We start from the raw sequence: 13,149 nt of genomic DNA, 5'->3' as shown, positions 1-13,149 counted from the left end.
TCTCATAATTTTTGTTATGGATTACTTTGTAAATGATATTTTCTTTGAGACTTTTAAATAATGACCTCCAATATTTTTCTTGAGAATAATATTTACTATGAGTTTTAAATATGGTAACAATTACTATAATGGAATAATGTGATGTTCTCATGAGTTTCTCTATAGATAATCATAATGGACATGTAAGATGAATAATTAGCATGAGTTTTGGTAATAAATATTATGAATGTTGTGATGTAAGATAGATAGTGAACATGAGTTTATAATATGAAATAAATAAATATCATGGGTCTAATAATCATATCTTTCCATGAGCTTTTATAAGATAATCGCCATAGTGCCAAGTAGTTAGCTTGGGCTTTTAAAAATGCCAATGTAAGTTGAGCTTTTGATATTGTCAATGAGAATTGGGTTTTGATGTTGCCAATGAGAATTGGGCTTTTGATATTACCAATGTGTTAATTTCCCCAAAGTAGGAGGTCTGAGGACTCGGCATAACTAAGGTTTTGTTTAACTACTTCAAAAGATGCGAGTGCGTGTTAATTTCCCTAAAGCAGGAGGTCCGATGACTCGGCGTAGTTAAGGCTCTGTTTAACCGCTTCAAAAGATGCCAGTGCGTGTTAATTTCCCCAAAGCAGGAGGTCCGAGGACCCGGCATAGCTAAGGTTCTGTTAACCGCTTCAAAAGATGCCAGTGCGTGTTAATTTCCCCAAAGCAGGAGGTTCAAGGACCCGGCATAGCTAAGGTTCTATTTAACCGCTTCAAAAGATGCTAGTGCGTGTTAATTTCCCTAAAGCAGGAGGTCTGAGGACCTGGCATAGCTAAGGTTTTGTTTAACCACTTCAAAAGATTAGAAGATATCAATATATTCCTTCCAAAATAGGAGTTTTTGCGGGGAGATTGTGCCAACCGATTTTCCATCCATGCCTTGATTCTTGGCTTCTTTCTCCAATGGGGATTTAGCGAACCGAGCTACTAGACCCGCAAGAACTAGCCCCTTGACAGAGGTACGGGGCATATTCTTGATGTCAGAAGCCCTTAGAACTGTGCCCCATTTAGCAATTCTCCTCGCATAATCAGTACTTCGAAGTGTAGACCTAAGCGGAAGCTAAGTTATGACAACAACTGTGTGTGTTCTTGGAAATAATGAGGAAGCTTTCATGTAGCATGCACCACCGCCAAAATGGCCTTCTCCAGGGACTCTTGCTGATGGGGAGCTTGATCCTACCATGATTAACAGTTGCACTCACTAACACTCAAGCTCTTCCCATAGACGACGCCAATTGTAGGGATATGTTTTGCAGTCCAAGCCCAAGGTGTATGGGATCTTGGACCAGTGAGCCCAATATAATAAATTTGTAAATAGTGGGTCAAAGAGTTAGGTTTTAGTGCATGGATAACAATTAATATAGTGTTTATGACAATCAAATAGAGAGAAACTGAGTTTATCAAAGAAAGTTTGTCCTTGGCACAATCCGAGGATTTTTTTTCTAATAAATATTGAATAAGAATGGTTACAAGAGTTCTTGAGATTGCTACAGTGCTTTCTCTGTTAATCCCTCGGACCCCTTTTCCATGGTGGGTTTCTTCTATTATATAGTCCTATTTGAACGATCTTGGCCTTCCACTTGTTGATCATCCAAGCCTATACTTGAGTGCTTGTCCCGTTAGACACCCTCCTTTGGCATTCTATGAGCTACGGTAATCGAGGTAGTACTGTTCAGTGGTCTTGTCCATATAAATGCGGTGTTAGGCTTTCCCTTAGATAGTCCTGAGTTCCTATCCTTTAGAACTTCTTGGAAGGTCACTCTGACTATTTAGGACTTATATCTGATCGTGCTTTAGCTGGTCTAAAGAGATATTCATCCTTAGACTCAGACTACCACGCTCTCGGCCAAAGCCCCCCGCCCCATTGTATGATTTTGGGCCCATGACCCCACATATATATATATATATATATACATCCTTAAATTTTACTAAAAATTTATTTTTTATCCTTAAATTCTTGAAAATGTTTCAATTTTTGTGTTTAAAATTAAAAAAAAAAAAATCTCTAAACTATTAAAAAAATTATTATTTTTTTCATTTTTTTAACTCTAAATTATTGAAGGAAAAAAAAATCTTTTTACAAAATTTAGGGATAATTTTTTAAAAAAAATTTTAAGAATGGAAAGCAAAATTTTTCTTTAACTTAAGAACCAAAATAATATTTTACCCAAATAAAAAGATTAAAATATTATTTTGGTCTTTATATTTTACAAAAATTTTGTTTTTTTTGTTTTTTTTCTTTTTGAGAAGGTAGTAACTTAAAAAAAAAAAAAAAAGATAGTAAATAGTAACACATGGATGATTATGTAATTAAAAAAAAATGTTAAAATGCAAAACCTACTTTTTAAGTTTCACTAGAATTCATTTCAGCTATTTGACTTTGCCTTCGTTTATTATAGTCGTCTAAATTTGAAGTTTATTCAATTAAGTCATCTACGTCAACTTCTGCTAAATTTTTTAAAAATAAATTGGAAAATGTTTTTCAATTATTAGTTAAAATTTTTAATTTAAAATTTTGAAAAAAAAATGTTGGATAATTAACTACAATATTTAATAAAAGTTGATGAATAAACTTAAAATATACTGTAAAAACTGAAATGAAGTCCATAAGAAATGGACCCCAAAAAAAAAAACTCCCCGCAGTGGTTTAAGGAAAATGGAAGGGGGCATTTTCGTACGCCCGCGTTTCATCCAATTTCCGTTGAAGATCCGCCCTTTTGAGAAGCTATTAGGATTTGAAATCCCTCTGTTTATTCTTAGTCTGTCATTCTTCCACTCTTGATCCTCCCCGCAGTGGTCGAATTTTACTCGTCGATTGAGCGATATATAACGAGTTCTCTCTGCTCACTCATCGAGGCGGTGAAGGTTTCCTCATTATACTGATAGTCGGTGGGGTCATAGTCGGTGGCTTTGGCTATATATACTGATGACAATCTCTTAAAAAAAAAAAATTGTAATCTTTAGAATTCTTTTGTTTTAGTAAAGCAGGCGCAGGCAGAAGAGAGAGAAATCCTATCCTCCGATTGATTTAATGATGGAGATGAGAAAAGTAAAAAAACATCTTAGAAGGCGTAGTAGTGTAATCTCATACTACGAGAATTCGGATGTCCACAAGCGAAGAAAGAGGACGGCCACGGCTATTGATGATCTCCCAATAGATCTAGTGTTAGAAATATTGCATCGGCTGGATCTGAAATCCGCGACGCTATGCAAGTCTGTGTCAAAGGAATGGTGCTCTGTTATCACTCATCCTTTTTTCGCTAGATGCTTTGTTAACTACAGTCGGCCAATAGTGGATCATTGGCCCTTTACCTTGCTACTCCAGTGCACTAATCAGCGGACAAAGAATGGACATCTCCTCTTGCCATTGGAGGAGGAACCTTATTTTAAATCTCTGCCTTACATTCCACCAATGTATCAAGAACAACGCCACAGTGAGTTCAACATTCAAGCTTCGTGTCATGACTTGTTCTTATGCTCTGCATCTGCATTTCAACGTTCAACCTTTTTTTACTATGTCATTAATCCAATTACTAGGCAATGGACTGCCCTTCCTCCACTTCCAGATCAATACGCCGCATCAGTAGGAAGGCGGCCTCGGATTGGGTTCATATGTAACTCCTGTGACATTCTTCTTCATCATCAGCTTAGTTTTAGAGTGATGCTCATTCCTGAATTTGAGGGCATGTCATTCAAGGTGTACATATTCTCATCCGACACAAGTAAATGGAGTGAGTCTCTGGTGTTGTGCCCGGCCCCTCAACGATTTCAATTGGGTTCTGGTTCTTTTGCCTTCCCTGCTGTTCCTTATAATGGCTTGCTATTTTGGTGTAGTAGGAATGGCTCCCTTGTTGGGTTCGATCCTTACAACAGTGGATGCTATCGATTCTTTCAGATGCCCCTAGAATTGGACATTTCCTACGGAATTGGGCGCCTTGGAGTATCTCACGGTGCCTTGAGGATATCCCAGATTTCACGCATCCCTTACGGCTACTTCTCTGATCCTGTTTTATGCGTTTGGGAGTTCAAAGATAAAGGAGAGGAAGGAGGCAAATGGTGCTTAGAGCACCAGCTGTATGTTAATCAAATGGTTTCGGAAAAGTCCCCTTGGCTCACAAAATTCGTTGTCAAGAGACATCCTATTGTGAGGGTCCTAGCCTTTCATCCAAATGACCGGGATATCATATATTTGATGATTCATCTTAAGGTGGTATCATGCAACTTGCGCAGAAAAACACTGGAAGTGGTTCGCGATTTGCCAGATCCTCACTCCTTTACCGATGACAAAAATGTCTTCAACTTTGTGCTCCCTTGTTGGCCAACTCCCATTCATTCTTCTCCCTTCCTATAAGTGAAGGCAGCCTATCTATTCTACTGCTTGCTAATGCTAATGCTAGCTTGTGTCTTTAAAGCTTTTTGCCTTTTGGGGGGTTTCCGTATTATGGTTTGCCTAAATTAGGCTTTTGTGAATTCCCCTCAAAACTTTTAACCTAGCAAAATATTTTTTTGTTAAAATTTTTCAAAATCTATTTTTTATGGATAGTGGTTGCTTATCAATTGTTGAATGTAAAACTAGTTATTGTAATTTTGAATGAGATGAATATTATAGCCTTACAGGGGCCTTTTCTGTTTTCCTACTTGTTGTAATTTCAAATGAGATGAACATATATGTAACTTTTGTTGAACTATCTTGCGCCTTATATAGCAACCACATATCAGGATAAGGGGAATCTGTTTGTTAAAATATTTAGTGTCATAGTCATAGATTTGATGTTTCTTGGAGGTGGGTTGTTAATTTAAAGCGAGATAAGATTTGAGTTTTCCTAAGGGAAGAGATCTTGGTGCTTTATTTGGAGGCAGGGAACTGAATTTATTGCGTTGGTGTTTAGAACCATTGTGAGTCTGATTGACAGGATCTAAAAGTAGGTGAGTTTGGCAATTGTGGAGGCTTATTTGGAGGTGGCATGGAATTTAGGGGTTGAATACAGAAATCAAACTTCGACACAAGTGTTAGTTCATTATTTGTCATTCACATTCTATCATCTGATTTAAGCTAAGCCCCACCCCAGGAAATTTGAATTTAACCCTTAGAAATTAACCCACCATGTCTATCATGGTTGTAGTAAGCCTTTCTCAACTCTTTTATCTGGTTGCTGAAGCGTACAATAGAAAGCATCTAAAGAGTAAAACATAAAGGCTCTATTATCCATGTTTAACATGGGTATTGACTATCATACGCAGATCTTAGTTCATCTTAACGACTAAGTAATATTTGATTTATTTCTTAATTCTTATAGCTTGTACAAAATCAAAATAGACAACCTCAAAGACCATACTCAAATGAATTCTCATTTAAGATGGATTTCTCTATTTTGCCGCTAGCTGCAATTTAGCAGCTCGATGCTTTAATAATTGCTGAGAAGTCTTAGTCACTAAGGCCAGAAGGTTCTTACAACATTATATAGTTCTTTAGCAGTTGCTGTAGTTGAATAGGTTTGGAAACAAATTTGTGCAGTATGATGCAAGTTTACAATCAAATACAGAATAGTAAGGGTCAAATTGGGACACAAAAGACAAAACTGAACAATTTTTGGGACTCACAGCCAAGATGAACACGTTCCTTTGTTTTAGTCTATATGGGGACTCATTTAAGGGTTTAGATACTCTTCCCTACTAGGAGAGCACTAAATCTGAATAAAGTAGGTCATTTGAGGGGAAAAAAAGCAATCAGTCAATGCCAATCGATCAATAATCAGTCAACGATCAGTCCGTTGAGAGAGAGGGGTCTGGGGTGCATAGTTACCATTGGGAGAGTTTTTTTTGTTTGTTTGTTTGTGCGTGTGTGTGTGTAGAGTATATTTGTGAGGCTCGATTGAGTATTCTTCTTTCTTAAATAGTTGTATAATTCGTTAAATCATATTCTGGTTTTGTCAGCTCACAATTGCTGTATCACATGAATTAGCCCATCTATGGCTAGGCAATCTGGTAACAATGGAATGGTGGAGTCATTTATGGTTTAATGAGGGATTTGCAACATGGGTAAAATTGAGTCATCTCACATTACTGCTTCCACTTGCTGGCTATTGCAATACATTCATTTTCTTGTTTGAATCTGTATTTGATCTTAAATTTCCAGGTAAGTTCTATGGCCACTGACAGGCAACAGCATGTTTCCTTAGTGGAATATATGGACTCTATTTCTTCTAAAAACAAATGATGGCCTGCGTATGGATGCACCGGAACAATTGCATCCTATTGAGGTAAGGAAGTGAATGCTTGTGTTAAAAGTTGCGAATAGTACATCATTTAAGCATGTTATATTATTGAGGTAAGGAAGTGAATGTAGTGATAAAATCAACAATCTTTTTAATTTGCAAACTACTTCCTAAAATGGCATGTTTTACTGGATTTTCAAGAACCGCAATGAACATCATCAAAGTAAATGTATTGACACAGTCAACTTAGTGTGTGCATGTTTGCGTGTTCACCTGCATATGCATCTGTTGTCACAGTGTCTGGACCACTACCTAGTAGGAGGGAGGTGACAGTGCAGGGAAATATCCAATAATCCAACTCCAAATATTGAAGCACTAATTTTACTATATATAAGCCTGTCTCAATTATGAATTCAATTGAGAAAAAATTGTGAGGAAATTTCTATATAAAACATAACTTTGAAGTGTAATTCAACTCTGTCCATCACATGATATTTGGCATATTTGCAGGTCGAGGTACCCCGGGCTTGTTCAATAGGGGAATTATTTGATTCTATCAGCTACAAAAAGGGATCTTCTGTAACTTGAATGTTGCAGGGTTATCTTGGTATGGCACATTTCAGGAGGAATGGTTCATGTTCTTGACTTAAAATAGTTGGGTTATTTTTATATGGAGCACCAAATATTGATTCTGTATTTTCATAGTAAAACCTTCTCATTTCTTGGGAAATATATACCAAACTAATGCTTGGCATTTATTAGTTAATGTCATTTGTTTTATAAAGCTTTAATGGCTCTCTTATCCATTAAGCAGGTTTGGCACTTTATAATTGTCAAAGCTATTCTGTAATTTATATGTCAACAATGCCATTATAGTCTTCAATTATTCAATGGACTAAAAGAATATATATTGATACCACATGGGCTCAAAAATTTATAGTGGATTGGGGTTTGACTCAGTGTGTAGGATGCTTTTGCCATGTAACACCTTCTAGGTATTTTCTTGGGCAGAGACTTTTGCTCCAGTGTCTGTTCTTCTTTTAGAATCCATATATGTGCCGTGTCACTTATATTTGTCAAATTGGAAGCTTTCTTTGATCACTTATTCCACTAAAAATCGTGGTCACTAATGTGTACAATGTATAATTTCTCAGTGCAGTAGACCTTAATATCACTTTTTCATGGAAAATATTCTTGGTAACAAAAATGCTACCATGAACATTTTTCTTTTGTCAACATGTTCTGCACACAAATTTATGAAATTGACTGAAGGGAAAGGTCTTAATTATATTCCTGTAGTAATTTGCACTTCTTGAACATGATCAAATGTGTAACAAGTGGATAGAAAATTAACTTAGACCAGAAATCCTTAAGTTAGTACATAAAAAGATATGCTGGAAAGAATTCAAAGACAGGTGATTTATGGGGCGTTCTTTCAGAGAACTCTGGTGAACTCAATTCAATGATGGATGCTTGGTAAAAAAAAAAGGATTTCCAGTTATCTCTGTAAAATCCAAAGATAATATTTTGGAATTTGAACAGGTATTATTATTAATTAATAAGCAAACATGCATTTCTTAAAGGTTTAGAGGTCAAGTTATTTATCTTTATCAAGATAGTATTATCGTGCTTTTCATGATAAGTTCAGAAGGCCGTGAGGTAGCATGGAGACGGTTGAAGGTATGCAGCTCCTGCTCAACATCTAATTGGTAGCATGTCTAATTGTGTATGTAGTCTGGAAAATATTATGATTGGGAGTTGAGAAGCAACTATTTACTTTAAATTTATAATTGGTAGTATGTCTAATTGTATATATGGTTGGAAAATATATGATTACCTATCTCTCCAAATTAATATCTTCATATTTATAATGTTTCGCAGCCTTCTCGACATTATGTTCAAATTACTGTCATATATGTACTAGGTTTAGTTATATACTTATATAGTGAAGTAGGCTTCTTCATAAACTTGAATATCTTTTTTTTTCTTTGTGCGGAAAATCGGGTTGGGAATCAATAGCTGGAGAGACTCATTTAAATGCACTGTTGAGAGAAGTCTTTCATAAAACTCACAAGGAAGCAATCCAGTGCTTTTCAGACATTACTGAATGATAGAAATACTTATCTCCTGTCCATGGACACTAGAAAGGTAAAAGTTTTACCTGTACTTTTAAACTTCCTTATTAGTAGGGGCATTTTCAAGTTTTATATTCAACGGTGGTGTATGCTCTGCAGGCTGCTTTCATTGTTGTAATGTTAAATGCTAGTAGCACAAATAGGAATGGATTTGAGTCCTTACTGAAGCTCAATAGAGAAGCAGATATTGTTTAGATTTAGTAACATTGGAAATAGTATCCTGTCACTTTTTGGGTGAAAGCTACTTAAATTTAATGTCATTCTTTCATCCTCGTATAGGTTATTTTGCATCTTGTCCAAACCCAAATATATTGCTCGAGGTTTCAAATTTTATTTTGTTTGATGAGGTATTGGTTGTGCCAATTAAATCACAGTTTTTAACGGCCTCATCTTCCTTGTGGATCTAATTGTTATTCATATAAATATCCTTTCAGGTTCGAGATCAATATATTATTTACGTGCTTTTCTTGATAAGTTGAGAAGGCCGAGAGGTAGCATGGAGATGCTTGAAGGTATGCACTTCCTGGCCAACATCTTCGTGATGAGTTTTACTTTTGACTATTACCAATATTTTGGGATTCAGAAAATAATTGGGAGTATGTCCAATTGTGTATACAGTCTGGAAAGTATTATGATTGGGAGTTAAGAGGCAACTATTTACTTTGTCATCTACTGATCTTGAAGTTTCCTCTTGAATTAAAATTTGTGGAGACTTATTTATTTGGTGTAAATGCAAGACAACTGGGACTTGATCTTTGCCAAATATGGAGCAATGTTAACCCACTATTGCATTACTAAGATTCTCACTCTGGTAACTAATTCAGCCTTTTTAAATAGCAGTGGTACGTGTGTATATCTTGAGTCTTTATTTACCATATATGCAGTTTGCTATGATGCATTGGTTGGCTAGTTCAAAGAAATTCCATGCAATTTGAGCTTATTATGTCCAACAAATCTTTATCAATAAATGTAGTTTCGCCTCATCAAATAGTACCTTGGATACGTTAAAGTTGGAAATTTCAAGCGCTATTGGTCAGCCACCTTGTTGCTTGTTTTCCTCTCTTACCCTGATTTAATCAGCGAGGCACAAACCAAATTCACCATCAGTGTTTTGAATAAATTGTATAGTGATAACTTTAAAATGTGATTTCAATGTAGCAAGAAAAATTAAAATTATTATTTTTAAAATATTTCACTACTCAAGGGTAATTTCCTTACTTAAGAAACTACCATTATAAGTTCGGTTGTATTATTATTAACAAATTCAGCATAGACAACAGAATCACCCTCAAATTTCTCAATCTCTTGAAAGTGATTTTGCAATAGTCACAAGTGAAACTGCTGCATTTTGACATTAGTGCTCAATTGAATGATGAAATTGATTAATTATCGCCAAAACAATATTCATGTGAATATATGTACTCATTTATAGAAGATCATGCACCTGATTTACTTAATATAAAGCCATGCCAGATTATGATATGGGCTAAAGCTATATCCATTAGTGATACTAAAAACAGATTGCTTACTCCTTGAATTTTGTCATCTGGCAGTTCTGCAGTAATGAAAAGGCCAATGAGATAGAAGCATTTTTTGCCAGCCGTATGCATCCTTCTTTTACCATGAGTTTGAAGCAAAGTATCGAGCAAATCCGACTCAAAGAGAGGTGGGTTGACAACATAAGGCGAGGCGAGAGCAATCTCTACAAGAACTAGTCAAACAATTAGCTCTCAAGAAATGCTAGTCTTCACTTTGCTTCCAAACTATATTGTGAATGTAATTCTGTTAAGAATAGTAAACTACATACATTGCATGCTCAGCAACTTGTGTTATTTATTTACGGAGTTACATATGAAAAAATCAAACCATGAACAGGTTGCTACCTAGAATCATTATCCTGAACTCAATTATCAATTTAGTTGAGTCAGACCAATACACTAGTATGTGACCGAATTTGTCAATTGTAGTGGTGCTATTGTTATTTTTATATTTTATTTTAATTTATTATTTTTTTTTAAAATATGTAAAACTCCTTTAAGTCATAGGATTAGCTAAAATTCATGATAAAATTATATTAGTAAGATATAACAACACTTGATTTTGTGTGTGTGTGTGTGTGTGTGTGTTAATTCTTCGACATTATATTTTTGTAAGAATTGTGATGGTGCCTGAACCTGTTTGCATTTTTTTAGAGAAGTAAAACTTTTGAAGAAGTCTTTTAATTACTCCTATTAGATAATGAAATTCCTTCTAGAGAAGTAAATTAAAAAAAAAAAAAAAGTATTTCAGTGATATGGCAATGATTTTTACAAAATTGGCTATGCCAAATCCTGAACGTATACTAAATTAGCTATGTCACTTGTTATTATGTGAGACAATTTAAGCTTTTAAAATTTATTGTAATAGGCCCTAGTAGGAATTTGGTGGCGGGAATTCGATAAAGGGCGTGAGTTTGGGATTGGAATTGGAATTGGGAACAACTCTACCACAATGATTGTGGTTGGGAACAATTTTGGGAATGTTGGCTTTTGGGATGTTGATTCTGAAGATGATGATAGGCTTTATTTGTATCACCCACATGCCGGTACCATTTCAGGAATTTCAATGCATCAGCATTACTTAGAAAAGGTAATTAATTTGGTTTCAAAGATTGGTTATATTGTACTCACATGTTTTGCTATTGTTGGCATGTCAAATAGTTCTAAAAATTATGAACCACATGCACATTTATTTGCATTTGGAACTTAAATGTGTGTGTTTTAATTATGAAGTCACTGAGATGCACCCAAGATGTGGTGTTTTGAAATTGTATCATCTTATTATTACTTATCGTTCAACAAACATACCGTCTATCGCAAGGTATCCTGAGGAAGATTCTAAATTTTTTACTAGTAAGGTAAGAATGATTTGTAACAGTACTGATTTATTCGACATCAGCAGTGTTTTCCACTATTCTTTTACATATGCAGTACAATGGATTGATTAAAAGTGAATTGGAGCAGTAGAACCATTTCTTTATAAGATATGTACACAAATAGGCAATAGTTGAATTATAAGGCAATAATGCTTTTATCTTTATATGTACACAAATAGGCAATAGTTGAATTATAAGGCAATAATGCTTTTATCTTTTGAGCACTGTTTGTTACACACATGTATGTATAGAACGAAGGTTCAACCCACATTATATACGTGTGTAATAAGTTTTAGACTTATATTTTTAATGTGAACTTTAATTTTGTGTTGAAGTTGTTGCTTGTACTTGCAATGTGTGTTTTTTATCATACACCAGTGCACTTTGATTTGAGCTGTAGACTAATTAATGTTAGAAAGAATATACGTATATAAGTTAGTGACCAACATTTATTGAAGTTGATATATGCTGCCCCCCAACCACCCTCCTGAAATTTTCATGCATTGTCACTTCATTCTTCTTTTTACTTTCATTGAATATGGATAACATTTCAGTTGAAAATTCTGTACGTTTGAGAAGACTTATTGAGGTTGTACATGTTTAGGATAACTTGGTTCCTTTGAATTGGAATAATGAATGCACTTGACTTTGGTTTTTGTCTATACGACTGTATCTTCATGTTGAGTCATCTGCTTTGGACAGTACAATATAATTTTCTTGGGCTGGCTCTTGTAAAATGTCATTCAACTCTAGCTGTGTCTTTCCGTTTACAAGCTCATACACTACAGAAATATTGGACACTTGTTGAGTTTCATAAATTCAAATGATGTCAGCTGATTCATAATTGTTGAATTTGAGTGCAGATCTTTACCAGTTGTAATTTGGGATTTATCCGATTGATGGATGCTGAGAAGGAGATCTTTGACCTGGTGTATTCAAGTGAAAATCCTATATGTTCTCTATCTCAACGATCAGATGATGTCAAGTGCTTATATTTTAGCGAGGGCTATGGACGTTTGAATATATGGGATGAGAGGGTTAGGAAATGCTCAACCCAATCGAAATTGCATGCACATAGGATTAACTCCATTGATTTTAACTCACAAAACTATAACATCATGGCTACTAGTTCATCAGATGGAACTGCCACCATATGGGATTTGAGAAGTATTAAAGTAGATCAACCCAGACCTCTGGAGGAAGTTGGCCACGATATTACTGTGGTCTGATGGCATTATAGGTATGACCAATTACTGTGTGCAAATAAATAAAATATGTTGCAATCATGAAAATAAGATTGACATTAAACATCTCTTTTTTGTGGAAGTAGAGCAATATAGGGCTGGGAATGGGATGATTCATACATCATCGGCAATATGGTGAGAGGAGTTGATGTTATCTCCCTAACGCAAAAAGGAACAATATTTACCCTACAAAGTCCACATATGTCAGCAGTTCCAATCTGGTTTGATGCACACCCTTACAATGTTGGCATGGTTGCAGAAGCCACAAATTCGGGCCAGGTTTATATGTGGACATTAGACTAGGGACTTCAGTTTCTTTCAGCATTACAGTTTTCATATTTGATGTTAGTGTGTTGCCAGTTATTGAAACATGACTGATGTTATCTTGAAGTTTATGCAGTTTAATGTCTTGCAAACTGATGAGAAACTGTTTTTGTTAGGCAGAGTGACTAGAAATGTTGACTAAAATTCTTTCCTTAATTTTTGTTTTTCTGAGGAAGAATTGTTACGAGTTATGACTAATGATTCACTTTAGAACTCTATTGTCCAATCTTAACTATTTTTACATTATTTTTTCGAATTAAATTTTCATC

General features: G+C 35.1%; 1 protein-coding gene, 1 long non-coding RNA gene and 1 pseudogene across 3 annotated transcripts; all 3 read left to right on the top strand.

Annotated features, from left to right (window-relative positions):
- The first annotated feature begins 3,082 nt into the window (after positions 1-3,082).
- On the top strand, positions 3,083-4,399 carry LOC136061296 (F-box protein At3g26010-like). Its single transcript, XM_065766447.1, has one exon. It carries the CDS (start codon positions 3,083-3,085, stop codon positions 4,397-4,399), a length of 1,317 nt encoding a protein of 438 aa, XP_065622519.1.
- Positions 4,400-5,452: 1,053 nt separating this feature from the next.
- Positions 5,453-10,359, top strand: LOC112003597 (uncharacterized). Of its 2 annotated transcripts, XR_010626172.1 has the most exons (3): positions 5,453-6,308; positions 6,774-8,745; positions 8,833-10,359. It is a non-coding gene; the product is annotated as an uncharacterized LOC112003597 (long non-coding RNA). The 2 variants fall into 2 exon arrangements; XR_010626171.1 differs by having other exon boundaries at positions 6,774-10,359.
- Positions 10,360-10,888: 529 nt separating this feature from the next.
- Positions 10,889-12,910, top strand: LOC112017623 (DNA damage-binding protein cmr1-like; annotated as a pseudogene).
- The last annotated feature ends 239 nt before the right edge of the window (positions 12,911-13,149 follow it).

The sequence above is a fragment of the Quercus suber genome, unplaced genomic scaffold (genome assembly GCF_002906115.3).
Source record: "Quercus suber isolate HL8 unplaced genomic scaffold, Cork oak 2.0 scaffold_705, whole genome shotgun sequence".
Taxonomy (NCBI): domain Eukaryota; kingdom Viridiplantae; phylum Streptophyta; class Magnoliopsida; order Fagales; family Fagaceae; genus Quercus; species Quercus suber.
This window is presented reverse-complemented; position numbering and strand designations above follow the sequence as displayed.

Excerpts from the sequence above, each read along its gene's own strand:
- LOC136061296 (XM_065766447.1), top strand. The coding sequence starts at position 3,083 with ATGGAGATGAGAAAAGTAAAAAAACATCTTAGAAGGCGTAGTAGTGTA.